General features: G+C 46.0%; 1 protein-coding gene across 15 annotated transcripts in view; it reads left to right on the forward strand.

Moving 5' to 3' along the window:
- The first annotated feature begins 1,192 nt into the window (after positions 1 to 1,192).
- The window catches only part of CADPS (calcium dependent secretion activator), a 610,020-nt gene continuing 588,728 nt past the window's right edge, over positions 1,193 to 22,484 (forward strand). For 4 of the 15 annotated variants that reach the window (XM_089682016.1, XM_089682017.1, XM_089682026.1 and 1 more), the window contains exon 1: positions 1,198 to 1,741. In XM_089682016.1, the coding sequence (XP_089538142.1) occupies positions 1,406 to 1,741 (336 nt within the window). In that variant the 5' untranslated portion in view covers positions 1,198 to 1,405. Of the gene's footprint in view, positions 1,742 to 22,484 lie in introns of all 15 variants that reach the window. The other 11 variants (XM_089682014.1, XM_089682015.1, XM_089682024.1 and 8 more) reach the window with 5 other exon arrangements.

The following is a 22,484-nucleotide window of genomic DNA, read 5'->3' on the forward strand; positions in this document are numbered from 1 at the left end:
CCCTGCTCCCCATTCTCTGACCTCCCCTGCACCCCCTTCTCTCCCCTCCCCTGCTCGCCATTCTATGACCACCTCTGCGCCCCCTTTTCTGATCTCCCCTGCGCTCCCTTCTTTGATCTCCCCTGCTTTCCCTTCTCTGATCTCCCAGAAACCCCCTTTTCTGACCTTCCCTACACCCCCTTCTCTGACAACCTCTACATCTCCTTCTCTTACCTCCCCTACACCCACATCACTAACACCTCTTGCACCCCCTTCTCTAACATTTCCTACACCCCATATACTCCCGTGTCTGATCTGACATCCTCTACTCTCTATTCTCTGACATCCCCTGCACCTCCTTCTCTGACATTTCCCACAACCCCTTCTCTGACAACCCCTACACCCCATTCTCTGACAACTCCTGCACCCCTTCTGTTACATCCCCTAGACCCCCTTCTTTGACAACCTCTATACTGCCTTCTCTGACACCCCCTACACCCCATTCTCTGACAACCCCTACACCCCCTTCTTGGACATATTCTGCACCCCATTCTATGACAACCCCTGCACCCCATTCTCTGACATCTTGTACACCCCTTCTTTGACATCTACCTACACCCCTACATTTTGTACTGCCTCTTTCTTTTCTGACACCCTCTGCCCCCTCTTTTCTCCCTGACCCCTCCCTCTGACCCCCCATTGCCCCATCTTTCCTCTCTGCCCCCTCCTCTGACACCCCGTTGCCCCCTCTTTCCTACCCGAGCCATCCTCTGACACCCCATTGCCCCCTCTTCTGACACCCCATTGCCCCCTTTCCTCCCTGCCCTCTCCTCTGACACCCCATTGCCCCCTCTTTCCTCCCTGCCCCCTCCTCTGACACCCCATTGCCCCCTCTTTCCTCCCTGCCCCCTCCTCTGACACCCCATTGCCCCCTCTTTCCTCCCTGCCCCCTCCTCTGACACCCCATTGCCCCCTCTTTCCTCCCCTGACACCCCATTGACCAGTCTTTCCTCCCCTGACACCTCATTGCCCCTCTTTCTTCTCTGCCCCCCATGCTCCCCCTCTCATCGCCCAGTGCCCCCCCTTGCCCCCTCCTCCGGATTGATTGACAAAGCCCCGTGTGCGGTGGTGTCGGCGGCGGCGGAGCAGAGCGCAGGCACGGCTGATGAATGAGGAGGCCGGCCCCCTCCCCCCCCCCGGCGGCACTATTTTGTCTCTCTCCGCTCGCCTTCTCCAGTGACAGTGCAGGGGAGGAGAGAGTTAAACACGTAAGCACCGCCGATGCCTAGTCTGCACTTGGCTGCACCACCGCCAGGTCCTCCGTCCTGATCCGGAGCTCTCCGCCGCCAGCGTCGCCGGATTCGGTCGGGCTGCACCGGCCCCCCCAGCCCCCTCCGGTACCGTCGCACACAGACACTCTCTCGCCATGCTGGACCCGTCTTCCAGCGAGGAGGAATCGGATGAGGTGGTGGAGGAGGAATGCAAGGAGGTGCTGGCCCCCAGTACCGGGGCCCGGCTCTCCCCCAGCAGGACCAGCGACAGCTCCGGGGGGCTGCAGCCCAGCAGCAGGAGCAGCAGCGTCCGGCCGTCCAGCCCCAGCCCGTCCGTGGTGAGCGAGAAGGAGAAGGAAGAGCTGGAGAGGCTGCAGAAGGAGGAAGAGGAGAGGAAGAGGAAGCTGCAGCTCTATGTGTTTGTCATGAGATGTATCGCCTACCCCTTCAATGCCAAGCAGCCCACCGACATGGCCAGGAGGCAGCAGAAGGTGAGCCCAGACAGGAGAAGCCCAGGGCAGGGCAGGAGAAGCCCAGGGCAGGAGCAGGGCAGGAGAAGCCCAGGGCTGGAGCAGGGCAGGAAAAGCCCAGACAGGAGCAGGGCAGGAGAAGCCCAGGCAGGAGCAGGGCAGGAGAAGCCCAGGGCAGGGCAGGAGAAGCCCAGGGCAGGAGCAGGGCAGGAGAAGCCCAGGCAGGAGCAGTGCAGGAGAAGCCCAGGGCTGGAGCAGGGCAGGAGAAGCCCAGGCAGGAGCAGGGCAGGAGAAGCCCAGGGTAGGAGAAGCCCAGGGTAGGATAAGCCCAGGGTAAGAGAAGCCCAGGGTAGGAGAAGCCCAGGGTAGGAGAAGCCCAGGGTAAGAGAAGCCCAGGGTAAGAGCAGCTCAGGAGCGGGGCAGGAGCAGCCTATGCAGGAGCAACTCAGGGCAGGAGCAGGGCAGGAGCAGCCTATGCAGGAGCAGCGCAGGGCAGGAGCAGCCTAGGCAGGAGCAGCTCAGGGCAGGAGCAGCCTAGGCAGGAGCAGCTCAGGGCAGGAGCAGCCTAGGCAGGAGCAGCTCAGGGCAGGAGCAGCCTAGGCAAGAGCAGCTCAGGGCAGGAGCAGCCTAGGCAGGAGCAGCCCAGCTGCTGCATAACCTCTTACATTGGGGGAGGGGGGTCACCTGATCACTGCTGACATTAATCCATGGGGCCAAGAGGTTCTGCAGCAGCATCCTACAGGAGCAGGGCCTGTAGCACCAATGCAATGCATAGATTTCTCCTTTTTTTTTGCCTCCTCTTTGGATGTGAGGTTAGCAGAGTCAATCAATGGGAGCTCCAGAATCACAGCAGCGCCCTCCCATAACCCAGCTCTCCTCCATAGGCGTCACCAGAGCCGCGCTCCATGCAACAGCGACACCTCCAGGACACAGCCGGCACACAGGGGAGGGATGGCTTAGTGGCAGCTTTGCTCCAGGATCATTTGTTTATCTGACATCCAGCAAGAAAAAAAAAAAACCCTTCCATTCATAGAAACAAGGGCTGCGCTGGCCCCCTGAGCTAATCCCCCCCCCCCTTCTCTGAGCCATTCAATCAGGCCGCTGCGGTGCGTGTGTGCTCAGGAAAAGAGGTGGCCGGCGTAATCGATACACCTAGGTGCAGCATGCTGGTAGAATGATTGCTGCATCAGTAAATCATGGTGGGCTTTGTCCCTGGGGGGGGGGGGGGCATATCGTAAGGTTGGGGGGGGGAACAAAGGCATGTAAAGGGCGGAGGGCAGGCAGGAGGTTGGCTGTTGATTCTTTCAATGATATTCTTATTCCCCAAGAATCCTCCAGACACATCCGTTGCTTAAAGTGACACTGAAGTGTGGTGTACACAAGGACATTTCTGTTCAAGTATATATCCTTAAAGAGGAACTCCGGTCTCCCCCGAAAAATTGAAAGTCAGCAAATGTAGCAGCTGTTAATAGAAGGACACTTACCCCTCCACAGTGGCTTTGTGGTTAGCACTTCTGCCTTGCAGTAAGTGGGTCATGGGTTCAATTCCCAACCATAGTGCCTCCTGCATGGAGTTTGCATGTTCTCCCTGTGTTCGTGTGGGTTTCTTCCAGGTACTTTGGTTTCCTCCCACACTCCAAAGACATGCTGGTAAGTTAATTGGCTCCTGTCTAAATTGTCCTAGTTTAATTTCTGACCAAGTGGGATCTCCTGCATGGTGGGGGTTGGGGAAAGACCTGGCAACCTACCCTGTAAAATATCTGCTAAGAAAATTCATGGAAAAAGTCGCTTACGAGTGACGGTCCCTGCAATTGCCAAGGGTCAGATACGACTGAATGGATAGATAGATACCTGTCCAGGGATCCAGCAATGTCCTGACCCGAACCAATTCTTTAATGGGCTTCGGGTCCAAGTGCTGGCATTATCACCAAGGGAAAACAGCTGTGGGGCATGCGTCTTCCCGCTGCGCATGCACGAGCCATGCATCGCGAATGGTTCCGCAGTCTTTTGGGACCTGTGATGTGCCTAAGAAGGCTGCGGGTGAAGAGGGGGGGTTGGGGAACGTCTGCTTGGATCGCCCAGGCGAACTGGGAACAGGTACCTGTCAAAACCAAGTACCCGCTCCCCCTGCCTACAAAAAAGTGCTTAAAAAAAGAGGGGGGGGCAAAAAAGCGAAACTTCTCCTTTTTGGATGAAGTTTTGCTTTAACTAAAAAAACTCCCTTCTATTGCTCTCAGTTTTCTACAGATCTCTAAATTGCTTTATTTTACTGCTGTGCTCTGGCTTCCTGTGAGAGGGTGACTACGTTGTTCTCCATGTAGGAGTGTAGTCATACTCTCACTATGGACTGTGGGCTATGGGATCTGTAGTGTGCATAGAGCAAAGCACATGACAGCTACTAACATGCATTTCCCGTTCCAAACAGAAGTGAGTGGAAAGAGAAAGGTTTGGGAGCTCACAGTACAGGGAGGCAGAAAAACACATTTAGACCGGGATCACACTAATGGAGTGAGGGGCACTACATGTCATTTGTACAGGAGTCGCGCCGCATTCATGTGTGACTTACATGCGATGTCCTTGTGGTGCGATTTGAGCCATAAACTTTGTATGGCTCAAATTGCATCGCATTCACACCAAAAATGTGCAGAGCCCTTTTACCTGTACCTGAATCGCATTGCATTGATGTTCCCGACCATGTGATGCGATTTTTGGTAATCACACTGCGTTTTGCGATCTGTTTCGGGGTGTAATTACTTTAACATTGACATCCACACCAGATCGCATGAACGCCAAGCAATTGCAATGCGATGTGGGAAATGCACAGGATTCACAGCGTTTCCTGCACCGCATCAATGTGAACCAGGTCTTAGGCTCCATGCACACTAGCGTTTTTTTAAGCTCCCAGAAACTGTTGTTAGCTTTTTTTTCTGCTCCTAGAAGCTAAGTAGTGTCCAGGGGCGGACTGACCATTTGGAAACTCAGGCACTGCCCGAGGGCCCGGGGTCAGTAGGGGGCCCCATGAGATGCCCCTGGTACCATTTTCATAGGATTTTTTGAGTTTGGGCAAGGACACAGGGGCCCCATGATCTCCTATTGCCCGGGGGCCCCATGAGTTGTCAGTCCGCCCCTGACCTTATATATAGTTCACTCACATCACAACCTGTCCTCAAGGAACTTACAATATAGGGTTCCAATCTCCCTATGAGGTTGGTTTACTAAAGGCAAATCAGCTTTTCACATTGCATAGGAATTTGCATGGGAAGTCGCCCCAAAACTTAGTAAATGAAGTGAAGCTCTGTTGACTTCCATCATCCAATCAAGTGTGGGCAAAATGCTGGTTTTTTTTTCCTTGCATGTCATTGGGTAATCGTTGCAAAGCAAAACTTCTCCACATTCACTAAGCTCTGGGGCAGAGCAAATTGCAACATCCCTTGTAGAGAGAACAGCCTATTTACCTTTAATCAATCCACCCCAGGGGTGGACTGACCGTTGGGGAACTCGGGCACTGCTGAGTTTGGGCAAGCACACAGGGGCCCCATGATCCTCTATTGCCCGGGGGCCCCATGAATTGTCAGTCCGCCCCTGGTAGTGTCATCCTATGTGTCCATGCTCATTACTGTAGGCTATTAGCGTTTTTTGAGCTGCAGCGTCTAGGAGCAGAAAAAAAAATTGTTTTTGTAGAGTTTTTTGTAGCATTTTTCAAGCAGAAAAAAAACACTAAAATGCAGGCCATAGACGGGTCGTTTATCGGCCGAATTATCGGCCGATAAATGAAAAATCGGTCGGTGCCGTTGCCGATGCTGCCACCAATGTCCGTTTTTCGTGGATTTTCCAGCATGACCGATACAGATAAATTAGAAGATCCGCGAAAAACGGCCGACGGGCTGGCCCCACTAACGACGTGAATATCCGCCAATTTTTCATGCGGACGAAAATTCGGCCGATAAACGATCCGCCTATGGCCTGCATAAGGCTAGGTTCATATCTGTGCAGGTGGTGCCGCTGCGGATCCGCATGAAAATCGGTGCCACCACACCACCCGCACAGAGGAATGCGGCGGGTGCCATTAATTCTAATGGCACGCCGTCCGCACTGGAAAACACAACCGTACTGGAAACTGAGGTTTCCGTGCGGGCTGCGTTTTCCAAAGAAGTGCAGGGACTTCTTCCCTGCGTGTCCCGGGGCTCAAATGAATGGGCTCTTGTGCCTGCGCAAAACGCGACCTTCACGGCCACATATATGTGAACCGGGAGTAAAACGTTCTTAACAGCTTTTTTTTTCAAGCTGTTTTTTCAATTAATGTCCTCTACATGTCCTGTAAAAATGCTAATAAAACGCTAACGCTCCTAAATGCTTCTGAAGGTTATTAAAATGCTACTGACCAGCGTTTTTTTATTTAGCGTTTTTTCCAGCATTTTTTGAGCTTAAAAAAACGCTAGTGTGCATGGAACCTTAGAAATGGATTCAGGAAAAATAGATGACAGGTGTATATTGGATCTGAATTATATATGAAGAATAGAAATAGTGTTTCAAGTCACTTCAATGGCCTTGTAAACTATTTAAACTCGATATGATGTGAGCTCCTGAACCTCTCCGTTTCCCCCTTAGTTCTGTTTGGAATGAGCAGTGCACGTGAGTTGCGGTCATGTACACGATTCGGTACGCATTAAAAATCCCATAGTCTATCCTGGAGTGAGGAAGAGAGGGTGACTACGTCCTACACACAGAGGGACCATGGAGGAGGAATGTAGCCACCCTCTAATAGGAAGTCGTGGGTTTGTCATCTGTGCGTGTCATGGGTTTCCTCCCGCACTCCAGAGATGATCTGATCATTTAAGTGGCACAATGGAGTGCGCCTCACCTCCTAAGCACTTTGAATCCTCAGGGGAGCACAGGACAATAGAAATACAAATGACTAGGAGTAGGGAATCAGCCAGGCATTTAGGTGGCCTGCCTAGGGGTTCTGGGGACCGGCATCAGCTGCAAGGCCATAACTGGAGTCATTCAGACCACATGACCGCTATGGGGCCCAGCAGTAAAGGGGGCTCACCATGGTCTGGCCCAGACTGATAGAACTAGAGATAAATCAAACGCATTTCATCTAGTCACCTGTATCACAGAAACTATTACGGTGTCACCAGATATCCCTTTAGCCCTCATGCACACGGGATGTTTTTAGTCCTCATGCACACGGGATGTTTTTAGCCCTCATGCACACGGGACGTTTTTAGCCCTCATGCACACGGGATGTTTTTAGCCCTCATGCACACGGGACGTTTTTAGCCCTCATGCACACGGGACGTTTTTAGTCCTCATGCACACGGGATGTTTTTAGTCCTCATGCACACGGGATGTTTTTAGTCCTCATGCACACGGGATGTTTTTAGTCCTCATGCACATGGGACGTTTTTAGCCCTCATGCACATGGGACGTTTTTAGCCCTCATGCACATGGGACGTTTTTAGTCCTCATGCACATGGGACGTTTTTAGCCCTCATGCACATGGGACGTTTTTAGTCCTCATGCACACGGGATGTTTTTAGCCCTCATGCACATGGGACGTTTTTAGCCCTCATGCACACGGGACGTTTTTAGCCCTCATGCACACGGGACGTTTTTAGCCCTCATGCACACGGGACGTTTTTAGCTCTCATGCACACGGGACATTTATACAGCGGCTGTTTTGGCTTTTGATGTTTTTTTTTCTACAGCCAGTAAATGTTTTCCTAGGTGTCCACGCACACATAGACTGTAATCAACGTTTTTTGGCTGGAACGTTTTCCGGTTGGAAAAAAACCCAGAACTAGTGGGCTTCTAGAGGCATTTTTTAGCTGTAAAAATGCTCTTACGCTGAAAACCGCGGTAAATTGCGACAAACCAGCAAGGTCAAAGTGCTAACTGCTAAGACACTGTGCTGCCCCATGTCCCCCCTTGTACTTTGGTTTCCTCCCCCTCCAAAGACATGCTGGTAGGTTAGTTGTCTCCTGTCTAAAATGGCCCTAGTATGTGTATGTATGTGTGTGAGATAGGGACATTAGATTGTAAGCTTCTGTGGGAAGGGACTGATGTGAATATACTGTACAGCAGCCTTTCTCAACCCTGGGGTGCCTTGAGGTTTCTTCAGGGGTGCCTTGGCAAAATGCCAAAAAATGCCCAAAATACAAGCCAGTGGGTGGAACAAGTCTGCCTTTTAGTTACACAAAGCCACAGGTTTTCATTGTGCACCATTACGACCTTTTAGCCACCGGCGTCCTGACAACCAATGACATCAGTAGTTGATAAGGAGGATATCAGCTGCCTGCACAGCATCCTAGTTTAACCCTCCCCTGCCCCTCTCCATCAGTGCTGGGGTCACATTAGCTCAGTGAGGGAGAAGAGAAACAATGGAATACTAGTCAGTACCAGTGTGCAGAAGTGTATTTGCTTTGGAAGAATAAATCACCTCTGATGTTGGGTGTCCTACATGTGTGGATGTTGCTGTGTTTTTCGACAACTATTAGAATCATTTTTCACATTTTAGAATGGGGTGCCTCAAAACTGTCCATAATTTTACAGGGTGCCTAAGGACTGTCCATAATTTTACAGGGTGCCTCAGGACTGTCCATAATTTTACAGGGTGCCTCAGGACTGTCCATAATTTTACAGGGTGCCTTGACTGTAAAAAGGTTGAGAAACACTGGTGTACAGCACTGTGTAAATTGTTGGTGATATATAAATACCTCTAATAATTATACATGCATTCTGGTTAAAATGGTGATTGAAAAGCGAGCGGGCCCTAAACAAGACTGCTATGGTGCCCCATCATACATAGCTACAGCCCTGTTCATCGGAGGTCATGGAGATATTTTGCTTTTTAGCAGGAATTATGTTTAGAGGGGCCCAATGTATAGAGAAATGATTAAAGGGAACATTGCACTGACATCTCCAATCTGCAAAGGCAATAATGGAGATTTTATAGGAAAAATGGGCTAACAAGGACAATTATTGGTATATGTAGCAACCAATCAGATTGTGGTTTAATTTTCAACTCCTGGACTACTGATTGCTATCGGAAAGAACATTTTCATGGTGACAGCCTTTTTGATACATAGACTTTGGTGCCCCGCCAGGCACAGGTACACTCTGGAACAGACTGGTTCTACTGGACTGCCACTGGTCCTTTGATGGACTCGTAGCCTCCCGAGTGTAGCTCGGGGTAAAGTTTCAGTACCACAAGCGGTAACCCCGAGCTACACTCGGGCTTACCATGTGGCGCTGCTCCGCGATCCCTCGATCACTTACCTTGTCCTGCGCTCCCGCGATATCCCCCCTGCAGTGTCCCCGGCAATGTAATCCGTCCCCTGCCAGCGAAATGGTGAGAAATTTGAAAATGGCAAAAAGGGACATTCACTAAAATCACTAAAATCACATAGTAAAACATTCCTGTATCAAACCATTTCACATACATTTTGTCCCGAGTGCTTTGTCCTGTGCCCTGCCTGCATTTTTAACGTTTTATCCTTCCCGGGATGTTTACTAGACTCTTGTTTGGACAGATTTCAGTGAGTTATTCCTAAAAATTACAGGCCTACAATAAAAAAAATACATATTTCCATGCAAAAAAAATGTACCGCTTTGAGAACAGAAATATGGACATAATCAGACCGCTAGGGAAGTTAAATAATAATTCCAGGCATCGGTGTGTCCAGTTTGGAACAGTGTAACTATGTATGAACCATAGCTGGCTGATGCCCTGGACGCTGGAAATCACTGACGTAGACACCAATACTCCAGTGATCTCCATGTGCTTCCGGGTCCAGTGTTGAGCAGCCGGCCCGATGCATTGTAAACACAGGAGGTGGAGGAAAAGCCATCCCTGGGTGTTATACAATAAATAGGTTTCTATATTTAATATAAGTGGAGTTCCACTCACTCTCTAAAATAATAAAAGTCAGCAGCTACAAAAACTGTAGCTGCTGACTTTTAAAAAACAGCCACTTACCTGTCCCATGATCCCGCCTTGCCCCCACCGCAGCCCGTTTCACTGGCCATCCTGTATTCCAGGCACCGGCATCTTCAGTGTGGGCACCCGGCTGTGACAGCTTGTGGCTTCACAGACGGGTGCTCACTGCACACGCTCGAGCAGTGCTGCGCTTCATGAATGGTCCCTTCGTCTTCTAGGATCTGCCACGTGTCCCACAAGACTTCAAGGAGGGAGGGTAGGAGGAAAACTTCGGCTTCTGATTGCCTAGGCTATCGCAGCGGAAGTGGGAGTGGGTACCTGTCAAACTCGGGTACCTGCCCCCCCCCCCCCCCGCTCTCCAAAGATGCCAATCCTTAATGGTGAGCGGGGGGACCAATCTTTAAAGTGGAACTTTCCGTTTTGGGTGGAACTCCGCTTGCTTTAAGGATAAATTCCGGGTATGAATATTTTTATCAAGAGAAAAAAGCAAAACCAGCGCTCAGGTCCTTAAGCATCTCAGGAACGCGTTTACGGTGCGGCCCTTTAAAGATGGGAGAATCTTGATACTAGTGGAAGAAAGCAATACAAGGGCACACTCTCCTCGTGCATTACCATCATAAAAAAGGATTTATTGAAAATGACAAAAGTATATACTCATAAACCAAGGGTCATGTAAACAACCAAGCAGAAAAAAACAACAGGGCTCACTCTCCTCGTGCATTAACGCAAAAACCCCCAAAAATATAAAAAAGATGCAAAAACATGCTCACAAGCCATAAATGTCATAAAAACAGAGACAAGAAGTCGAAGGTGCTAATCGTGGACAGCATGCGTCCTCGGATAAAGTTCTAACGCATTTCGGGAGTCAAACTCCCTTCCTCAGAGCAATAGATAGAAAACAAAAAAGGGAACACTCTCCTCGTGTATTATCGTGATAAAAAAGGATTTCTTGAAAATGACAAAAGTATATACTCACAAACCAAGGGTCATGTAAACAAACAAGGAACCAATGTGACAGTCCCAGCAAATAGTGGTCTTGTGACAAAGTATGCTAACGCGTTTCGGGAGACGAGCTCCCTTCCTCAGAGCTAGCTCCCGAAACGTGGTAGCATACACTATTGCAAGACCACTATTTGCTGGGACTGTCACATTGGTTCCTTGTTTGTTTTCAGAATGAACTGCACTCCTGTGATCCACTTTTTATTTAAATTTTTATTGACACCTGCAGCAGATCGCATAAACACAGTGCGGTTGCTATGTGGTGTGGAAAACGCACAGGAATCGCTGTGTTTCTCACACTGCATCGATGTAATCCGGGGCTTAATAATCGCTACATCTCAACATGCATTTAAAAGAGGAAAACAGCAATTATGGTATTTATTCACTACCAGCCAAATTTTTCAAAAAATAATAACATCCTTTTATTATACATAATAAAAAATACTAAAACATACCCACATTTTCCAACAGCCATGCATACCTTTCCCTTTTCCTTCATATTTATAAATTCACTATTCAATTATATATTGGACTCTTCATTTAATATAAACAGCAATATTGAGTATCGGGCTCCATGCACACGGGGCGTTTTGATAACGCTGGTAACGTTAGCTGTGTAAAGTCTCGTTAAAAACCTGAGTTTTTCAGCATTTTTTCATTAGCATTTTATTTATTTATTACAGGTACTTATATAGCGCCGTCAATTTACGCTTTACATATATATTGTACATTCACATCAGTCCCTAACCCTCAAGGAGCGAACAATCTAAGGTCCCTAACTCACATTCATACATACACATACTAGGGACAATTTAGACAGGATCCAATTAACCTACCAGCATGTCTTTGGAGTGTGGAAGGAAACTGGAGTACCCGGAGGAAACCCACGCAGGCACAGGGAGAACATGCAAACTCCAGGCAGGTGATGCTGTGGTTGGGATACGAACCAACAACCTTAGTACTGCCAGGCGGAAGTGCTAACCACTAAGCCACTGTGCCTACCCATGTTTTTTCGCGTTTGCGGTTTTTAGCGTTTTCTAGTGGGTTTTTTTTACCAACAAAAACATTTTTTTCTTAGTAAAAAAAATTCAAAAATGCTGGTTTGCCGCAATTTACTGTGTTTTACCGCGTTTTGATGCATTTTTCAGTGTTAGAGCGTTTTTACAGTTAAAAAACTCCTCTAGAAACCTGCTAGTCCTGTTTTTTTGGTTTGTTTTACATCAATAGAGCGTTTTTACGGCTACAAAAACTCCTCTAGAAACCCACTAGTCCTGTTTTTTTTTTTACAGCCAAAAAACATTGATTCCAGTCTATGTGTGCACGGACACATAGGATAACATGCTGGGGGGTTTACTGGCTGTAGAAAAAAGTCAAAAGCCAAAATCAGCCGCTGTAAAAGCGTTCATTGTACATGAGGACTAGGTACAGGGATATATTTAGTATGTGTTGTTATATAATAAAGGATGTTTTTGTTTTTTGTACAATCACATGTAATCAGTGTTTTGTGTGAACGCCAGTTCTAAAATACCAATAGTCAAATATGTAAAGGTGAATATATTCTGCAATGTTAAAAAGCCTCCTCTTTGCCTTTGGCACCTATAGGTACATACCTGCTGTGCCTAATGGTAAATCAGTTGATAAATCTGAATTTTGAAGACACATTTGGCTGGATTAACAAAAGGAAAATAGACTGTGTACTTTGCAAGTGCAGTTGCTTCAGATCTTAGTAAATGAGGGAGAGATCTGCTGACTTCCATCCAATCATGTGCAAGCAAAAATGCGGTTTTATCTTATTTTCCTTGCAGGTGATTGGGTATTCTTTGCAAAAGGAAGCTTCACCTCATTTACTTAGCTCTGGAGAAACTGCGGGTGCAAAGTGCACAGTCTATTTGCCTTTAGTAAATCCACCCCATATATAATGAGAAATAGTTGTGTATTGATCATGAAATACGGCTGTTTTTTCATAGTATAGATTGCATTGAGTCTTTGGTGGTCATAACTTGGTGGTCCTACATCTCCACGTCTGGATCTCCAGAAAAGCTTCTCTGAGCCGGTGGAGGTGCCTGTGTGCTAATGGAAACTGGCAGACCTCACTACATGACTTAACAATACATCAAAGACCCGAGCCTGGGATTGGCGCATCCCCAGCCTTTGCGGCGCTGTCTTTGATTCTTTGACATTAAAGGAAGCCCTAGCAGACCCCATGCAGATAGACAACCATGGAGTCACTTGTGGCTGAAAGATGTACCCAAGGATTAAACCACAGGGGCGGTCATTTCATCTCATTCCATAGCTGTTTTATTTGGTTTGCTCTTGGGAATCATATGGTACATAGCATCCATTGAACCGAACCACCCTTATTTACTAATAAGAATTCTATTGCTGGCCCTAACAACCAATCAGAATCCGCTTTTAGTTTTTATAGCCGATGGGAACCCTAACTGAATGACTTTTATTTAACCTCCCTGGCGGTATGATTATTTCAGATTTTTGATGCTGAAAGCGGTACCATTATTTTGCTTGGAAATATGTAGTTTTTTTATTGTAGGCTGTAATTTTTAGGAATAACTCACTAAAATCTGTCCGAACAAGAGTCTAGTAAACATCCCGGGGATGATAAAATTTGAAACACGAAATCATAAATTATAATTTAATAAATAATCCTAAAAAATAATAATATAATAATAATACATTTAATTCAATAATATAATCAAACCAAAAACACTGAAATTTGAAATATAGCGCCAAGTTCGCACATCGCTGAGCAAAGTCACAAAATTGTTTTCAGTGTCTGATGACGAATTTCTCCACGAATAATTATCACTCAATTCTGCAAGTGGTTCTGATTTACTATCGCTGTTCTCTAGCTGGTCTAAAACTGGTTTTGACTTAAAGGGACACTTTTTGGACGCCATGGATGTTTCTCAGTTTCCAGGCAGAAAGAACAGACAAAATGCAGGCAGGGCACAGGACAAAGCAGTAGGGACAATATGCATGTGAAATGGGTTGAAACAGCAATGTTTTACTATGAAACATTTGTTTTGAAAAAAATGAAATTTTTTAAAATTTTCAAATTTCCCGCCGGCGGCGGCGGCGGCGGCGCCCGTACATCCCGACGTCACAGAGACCGGAACACAGAAGCCGGATGCCGGCATCGGCCGGAGGAGGTGGCCGGGGACGCTGCAGGGGACATATCGTGGGAGCAAAGGACAAGGTGAGCTCTGCAGGGACTCCCTGAGCAACGCTGCATGGTAAGCCCGAGTGTAGCTCAGAGTTACCGCTTTTGGCACTGACATTTTACCCCGAGCTACACTCGGGAATACCGCTAGGGAGGTTAACGTGCCGTACATCAAAAACATTACTATTTTAAAAATTTTTTATAAAAATACTTAATTTTCAGATTTTAATTATTTTTTTTCATCTATTCATGCATCTCAGTGCTGCTGATGTCCTGCAGCCCTCTTGCAGCCACTTCCTATTCACATTCACGCCAGATGGCTGCATTACATTTTCAGGTGAAGGTGACAACAGTGGACCATGCCTGTGTAAGGTCTCTTGAAATGGCCAACTTCCGTCTCCACCAGGAGCCATGTGATAGGCCGACAATACAGAAGCATAGCTGGGAGGCAGGGACAGCGTTGTCACCCTATAATAGGAAGTGTCTGATGAAGGACCTTCATGGCAGGATCACCTTGAATTATTTTAATGAAAGCTGCAGGTTTCAAAATATTAAATTGTAATTTTGAAAATACATTAATGCTGAAGTCTAGGTTTGATTTTTTTGCATTGTTTTATAGGTCCAGCTGGGACCCATGTAACTATGCATATCTTATACCTGATGAAGGCGACTGCCGTGATCGCCATGGTCTTCCAAGTCCTGTGCCGAGCAGCTTCCCATCTGCATAGTGATCACAGGAGGTTGCTTGCTTGGTACCTCTGCCATTCACAGAACACCTTGAAGGAGATTTACTAAAACTGGAGCACTCAGAATCTGGTGCAGCTGTGCATAGTAACCAATCAGCTTCTAACTTCAGTTTACATAATTAAGCTTTGACAATTCAACCTAGAAGCTGATTAGTTACTATTCACAGCTGCTCCAGATTCTGTGTGCAACAGTTTCAGTAAACCTCCCACCTTGTGTTTTTTGAATGAATACGAGACATTCTCTGAATAGACAAGGTAGAGAAGCAATGTGGTGATGTCACAATTTCTACCTTATCCAATCAGAAAACTCCTTGTGTTCATTGAAAAAATACAAGACTTTCTGTGAATGGTGTCAGCTTCCCTTCTACGCAATGAGCTTGGACGAGGTGGATCGCTTGGATCACCTCTCCACCTTGTCCAATCATAAAACACTTTTGAATTCATTGAGAAAATAAAAAGTGTTCTCTACGGGCTCATGTACACTGCAGCTCCTAAACTGACGTTCAGGAGCTGTTCATCATTTTTTCAGCAACCCCTGAACTCTCACTAATGTTCTCCTATGTGTCCATGTACACATAGTCGTTTACAGTCATTTACAGGCAGTTGAGCTTACAGTTGTTTTTTTTGAACGCACCAAACTTATGTTCAGGAGTAGATTTTACCAGCATTTCAAACGGTTGTAAACGCAGTTAACTGCCATTATAAGCTTTTACTTTTAGAAGTGTTTTTAACTGTTCTATATCCAGATGCTGTCCAGAGCCTTTTTTCATTATCAGAAATGCATGCAAAGCGTTTTCCATGTATTCAAATGGACCCGGTACACCAGCGCAGTCAGTTCCAGGTTTCGCGTGAACAAAAAAATGGTAGAACGTGCCGCATTATGCTCATGATGGGATCCATAGTGAATACAACCAGAAAAGACAGGTCATCTCAACACATACTGCTCTCTCTGCTTCTGCTCTCTCTATTCCTCTCAAAATGTCTGAAATAGTTATTTTTTTTACTGTTTTTCAGTGCATTCTGGGCATTTGGGGAGGTCTCCTGAGGTTTTCTTTTAAAATGCTTCTAAACGCAAACACATAAACGCAGTATGCAAACGCAGCTAAACTGACGTTTAAAACTACGTTTTCCAGCAGTTTCCATCGTTCAGAAGAGTTTTCCAAATGCCCCGTGTACATGAGCCCTTAATGGTGCCCATGCCAAGCGAGCGACCTCCTGTGTACATCAGGCAGCAGGGCAGTCAATCAGCGCAGGACCTAGAAGCTAGCAGCCATTACTGTATTAGCAGCGCCAGCTTCCAAGGGGATTGGCTAGGTATGGCACATACATACTTTTATTGACCCAATCTGAACCAAAGTAGCTATGCAAAAATATTCATACTTAAACCAGCTTTATCAGTTACTATTATACATCTATTAAATTAAACAAGAATGGCATTATTCCAAATAGTTCATAATCTAATTTTCTCATAATTTAATTAGCAACTTGGCTATATTTGCCAACCTGACTATTTGTGGAAAAGCTTCTTGAGGCTTACTTTTTTAAAACCGTGAACTGAGCAATGAGAGTGTGCAGTAAACCAGAGCAGCCAATCAATTAGCTTAATTTTAGGACGGTGAGAATAATGGACAATGCTTGTTGATTGGTTGCTGTTGGCTACCATACAAGACACACTATCCCTCATCTCATTCAATAATCCTCAATGATTTTCCAACAAAGAAAATGTGGTTATTGGTACAGCGCCTGAACGATTCCTGTTGTGCAATGGCCTGCTTTTATATACTATACTATGCTGTCTATGTAGATCCTTTTGCAGTACCTGTTGTTCTAATTAGTCAGAAGAAGAGACAAGGGTTGACCTTCTTTTGAAGAGTTAAACACCCATAGATGAATGATTATGTGTTTATTTTCTTTTTTTTTTAGTTTATTGGTTTAAGTCGTTATTGAAGGGCTTTGTTGATGGAGAAAATGGACGATAATAAAAAAACTTGTGTTACATATCTGAGATTGCTTTCCATTTTATTCTATAAATGATTACTCGATGATCCTGTCCTGGTGTCCGTATTTTCTTAGTTACAAATGTTCCCAGACAATTGTTGCATCTTGTTTCCTACATGCCTGGTATGAAGGGGATTGAAAGATATTCTAATCAATTGTTCATCATTGAAATATGGGTAAACCCAAATGCTAAAACCATATATAAGACTTAAGACATTATTTCAAAAGTCATTTCAGTATTTTTACATCTGTAGCTTTCATTAAAATAATACCTGGTGATCCTGCCATGAAGGTTCTTGATCACACCGTTACTGTTTAGGGCAGCCATTCTCAACCAGGGTTTCCATGAAATCTTGAGGATCCTCCAGAGGTTGCTATGGGTTCTTCAAACTTTGGCTAGGGTTCTGCTGAACCCTTGGGTTCCATTAGAGATTGCAATGGGGCCCTTGAGCTGTGGTTAGGGTTCCATTAAACCCTAGGGTTCCTCCAGAGGTTGCAGTGGGGCCCTTGAGCTGTGGTTAGGGCCTGTTAAACCCTGGGGTTCCTCCAGAGGTTGCAATGGGCCCCTTGAGCTGTGGTTAGGGTTCTGTTAAACCCTAGGATTCCTCCAGAAGTTGCTAGGGATTGCTTGAGCTGAGCTATGAGCTGAGCTATGGTCTGCATAGGTCAAGGGTCAGTGCCACTTGGCATAGCCAGCTGTATGACACCAGTCTTTTTTTAATTGTCTTTAAGGGTGGCATTCTGATCACCGTCAACACCCACTGGCCACCAATGTAAGAGGCCCTCACCATCAATTAATTAGTTTTTGGAGGGTACCCTGAGATCTGAAAAAAATTTCAAGGGATTAAAAGGTTGAGAAAGTATGGTTTAGGGTGGCAACAAACTGTCTCCCAACAGTTCTACTGATTTGTTTATCCTTTCATACAGGCTTCCAATAAAGACTGTAAATGCTGTTTTAACACACATTATGCATTCTTAGTCACCGTTAGGGAACCCATCTTGAAAGATGCCATGCAGTAATTATTGAAGTGCATGTAAACAGGACGAGAAAGGCATCTCAGCCATAGTCCCAGCAAGTTTAGATGGTCTTCTCGTTCAGTAACCTAAGGCTTCATACATTAGTGTGGCTGTTTAAAAGATAAAGTGAGGATTCAGTTTATTAAGGGAAAACCTGTTCTGAAAATAGGGAGGCTGCCATTGCTGAGCTCTCCTTCTGAAATTGCTAGCTACCTGGATGTCATGTCTACCCTCTTGCTTAATATTCTTGCTGGTGTCAACTAAACTAAACGTAACTAGCATTTTTTTGGGTGAAATTCAGCAATGGCTGACTTCTACAGTAGACCTTTACCCCTCAAACTGAAAAAGTCCAGGTAAAATGCAACTCTGCATGCAGCAGGAAACATATATAAAAGCCAATAGGAAACATATATAAAAGTAAATATTTTTTCAGTTTATATATTCCAACTTCCTAGTTTCTAGAGTCCCAAGTAACATAGCCAGGGCCTCACAGCTGCTCTCTGGGAAGGCTACATCACCAGCGCTTTCTAGGGAAATCTCAATTGTAAATCCAAATTCTCAGGAGAAATCTCTGGAAAATAATATTGTAAGGTGAGAGGAGGCTTTTTTTTTATGGAGATCTGGTGCTGACATCATCGGTGGGCTGGCACAAAAAAAAACAAAAAAGAAGAACCCAGCTGCCGGTGCTATCCTTTTAAAATGGTGCCGTGCTTTTCACAGTGGGGGTGGAACAGAGCTGTGGGATGTGTTGAAGTGCAAACAAAAGAGGCAAGTAGCAATGGAGTTGATTTACTAAAACTGAAGAGTGCAAAATTGGTGCAGCTGTGCACGGCAGTCAATCAGCTTCTAGCTTCAGCTTGTTCAATAAAGCTTTGACCAAAAAAAAAAACTGGAAGCTGATTGGTTTCTGTACACAGCTGCACCAGATTTTGCACTCTTCAGTTTTAGTAAATCAACCCCAATGTGTATACTTATTTATTTTCCTAGGTTGATGTCACAGATAGTGTCAGCTTAGGAAGCGGGGTGGGGTCCACTTTAACCTCTTGGCGCCAGCCGAACGCAAATGTGCGGCCTCCCAGCGTATGGGCCTAGATGCCGAGCGGCCGCACATTTGCTCCCAGCACACATGTCCGGTACTCACGGAAAGGTCTCGATCTCCTCTTTCGATTGGGACGTTTCCCGATCATGTGATCACCGTGACGGCGTATCACAGCGGTCACATGACCCTAAACCCCGCCACGCCTCCCGGCTTCTGAAAACCTTAAAGGGCCAGGAGGCGCAGGCACCGAGGGGTTAAGAAGGGTTTCTTTTAGGCCCTCTTTGGGCATTTGTAATGCATAGCAATGCATTACTGCACACGTTTTAACATGCCATACTGTATCTGTGCGTTGTGGTGTGCTGCAATGCCTGTGTGCTTGGCAGGCGCGTTGGGCTGGAATTTAGAATGAATGGTACCACAAAGGACTGCACCGCTGATCATGTGTTTTGTTGTAACAACTGGTAAAACATGTGAACCCTGAAGCCAGGCTTAATCTTCCCAGTGCAGAGAGCAGTACTAAAATGTAAAATGGAATAGTGAATAGCAATGAAACTGGTTCTATGTTTCAGGAACCGTGAGAAGAATGAAGTATAGTTGACTGCTAAGGGTTACGTCCTTTTCTATCTGGATGTTGTGAGAAGTAATTATGTATGTGGCTATAGCTAAGGTTGCATGTCTCTTTATGTGGTTGATGCTAAGGTTTTGTAAGGAATGCCAATATAGTAATATCCTGTAGATCAGGGGTCTCCAAGGTTTTCAAAGAAAGGACCAGTTTACCATCCTTCAGGCTTTAGGGGGCCAGATTGTGGCCGATGGGGGTCAAAAATGTTCTGGCCCAGCATCAGTGAGAATAAACATTTTCTTAGTGTTGGTAGTCATTTACATAGCTCCTGTGGTCAGGAGGATGAATAGTGGCCCTTTATTGGTATTACTCGGAGGAACAGTACTCCATCATTTGTATCAGTGGGAGGAATAGTGCCCCATCATTGAGATTAGTAGGAGACATAGTGCCCAATCGTTGGTGTCAGTGGCAGGAATTTTGCCCCACTGTTGGTGTCAGTGGAAGGAATTGTGCCTCAAAGGCCAGATAAAGGCTAGCAAAGGGCCGCAGTTTGGAGACCACTGCTGTAGAGGTTCAGTTATGACGAACTCTCTAGTTAAGACTGACCTGTAGATATTTTGTAGTTTGTACCAGCTAGGAAAGTGACAGGTAATAATGTGTGGTCTTTCATCAGTAAGAGAAGTAGACATTCCAGCATGGCTTGTCAATTCTTTAATAGACTAAAGCTGACCAGAGATGAGTTTCTTTTGATCAAACAGCGGGCTAATCGAAAAAAAAAACTACTAATTCCCCCATCCACACATTCAAGGTAGATGGACGAATCCTCCTCTCTTCTCTTGTATTCTGACAGTGGGAACGCCTCTGCTATCAGAATACAATGACCCCAATTGGCTGCAGCACTGATCGAAGGAAAATTGTCCAACATTCCTGTTCAAGAGAAGCTGATCATTAGATCGACTTTTCCCTAGCGGGATTGGCCATACATGTATCGAAATTTGGTTGGTTCCTGCTGAACCGGCTGAATTTCAATACTTGGCCGGCTTTAAGATTTGGCGTTGCCTAGAGCTGTACATCTTAATAAGGGTACATACACACCCTTTGTCACATTTGAAACCAAATACCTTCATCCATCTTTTCTCTACAAGTTTTTCTTTATAAGGCTATTTTCACACTGCTCCATTGCAAAAACACAGTAAAAACGCATATGTGATTTTGCCGCGTGTTTACAGTGTTTTTGCTGCATTTCTGGTGCACCAAAAACTGCAGCAAGCAGGATTTTACAAAATGCAGTGGGCCGGCAACTGATCAGTATTCATGAGTATCAATATACACTGCTCAAAAAAATTAGAGGAACACTTTTTAATCAGAGTATAGCATCAAGTCAATTAAACTCCTGGGATATTGATCTGGTCAGTTAAGTAGCAGAGGGGGTTGTTCATCAGTTTCAGCTACTTTTTTGTTAAAGAAATTAACAACAGATGCATTAGATGGGCAACAATGAGACGACCCCCAAAACGAGAATGGTTTTACAGGTTAAGGCCACTGACATTTTTTTCCTTACTCATCTCTTCTGACTGTTTCTCACCAGTTTTACATTTGGCTAGGGTCAGTGTCACTACTGGTAGCACAATGCGATACCTGGACCCTACAGAGGTTGCACAGGCAGTCCAACTCCTCCAGGGTGGCACATCGATATGTGCCATTGCCAGAAGCTTTGCTGTGTCTCCCAGCATAGTCTAAAGTGCATGGAGGAGATTCCAGGAGATAGGCAGTTACTCTAGGAGAGCTAGCAGGGCCGTAGAAGGTCTTGAACCCATGAGCAGGACTGGTATCTGCTCCTTTGTGCAAGGAGGAACAGGATGAGCACTGCCAGTGCCCTACAAAATGACCTCCAACAGGCCACTGGTGTGAATGTTTCTGACCAAACAATCAGACTTCATGAGGGTGGCCTGAGGGCCCAACGTCCTCTAGTGTGCCCTGTGCTCCCTGCCGGCACCATAGAGCTCGATAAGCATTTGCCATTGAACACCAGAATTGGCAGGTCCACCACTGGTGCCCTGTGCTTTTCACAGATGAGAGCAGGTTCACCCTGAGCACATGTGACAGACATGAAAGGGTCTGGAGAAGCCGTAGAGAACGTTATGCTGCCTGTAACATCGTTCATCATGACCGTTTTGGTGGTGGGTCAGTGATGGTCTGGGGAGGTATATCCATGGAGGGACACACAGACCTCTACATGTTAGACAATGGCACCCTGACTACCATTGAAATCTTTGGACCCATTGTCAGACCCTATGCTGGTGTAGTGGGTCCTGGGTTCCTCCCGGTGCACGACAATGCCTGGCCTCATGTGGTGAGAGTATGCAGGCAGTTCCTGGAGGATGAATGAATTGATACCACCTTACATTTGCCTGACCTAAATCCAATAGATCACCAATGGGATATCATGTTTCGGTCCATCCGGCGCCGCCAGGTTGTACCTCAGACTGTCCAGGAGCTCAGTGATGCCCTGGTCCAGATCTGGGAGGAAATACCCCAGGACACCATCTGTCGTCTCATTAGGAGCATGCCCCAATGTTGTCAGGCATGCATACAAGCACATGGGGGCCATACAAACTACTGAGGACCATTTTGAGTTGCTGCAATGAAATTCCAGCAAAATGGACTAGCCTGCTGCATCTTTTTTTCACTTTGATTTTTGGGGGGGGTCTTTGAATTCAGTCCCCTGTAGGTTGATAACTTTCATTTCCATCAAACGATGGGGCATCCTTACGTTCCTAACACATTACCCAGTCCATATCAGTATAGATATCCAGCAGGAGATTTTTCCCCATTGAGATTTGATGTGTTTTCAAAGTGTTCCTTTAATTTTACTGAGCAGTGTATGTACTTATTAACAACACTGATTTACATTCCTTTGGGTCCATGCACACTGTACTTAAATAAAAAACCCCGCAAGTTACCTTGCTAGAAAACTCTGTGTAAAAAAATGCTCATCTTTAGTATTTTTGTGCTGGCGTTTAGCAGCGTCAGCGTTTATAAGCATTTTTACAACAAAACATTAGGAAAAAAAAAAGTTGGGGCATTGGTGTGAAGGGGCATTTAAGAGCATTTAGCGAGTTTTTTTTTTGCCTGCAAAATGCTCTCCAAGAAGCCAATCAGCTGAGCTTTAAAAAATGCCTCTAGACTACCTAACGTGCATGGACACAGGATAATATTAGGTGCTTCGAGGCATAAAAGAAATGCTAAACACTTCTAGGAGCGGCATTTTTAAGCCAGTGTG

This window comes from Staurois parvus, unplaced genomic scaffold (genome assembly GCF_062004578.1).
Source record: "Staurois parvus isolate SC_StPar_1 unplaced genomic scaffold, SC_StPar_1.0 ptg000283l, whole genome shotgun sequence".
Classification (NCBI taxonomy): Eukaryota; Metazoa; Chordata; class Amphibia; order Anura; family Ranidae; genus Staurois; species Staurois parvus.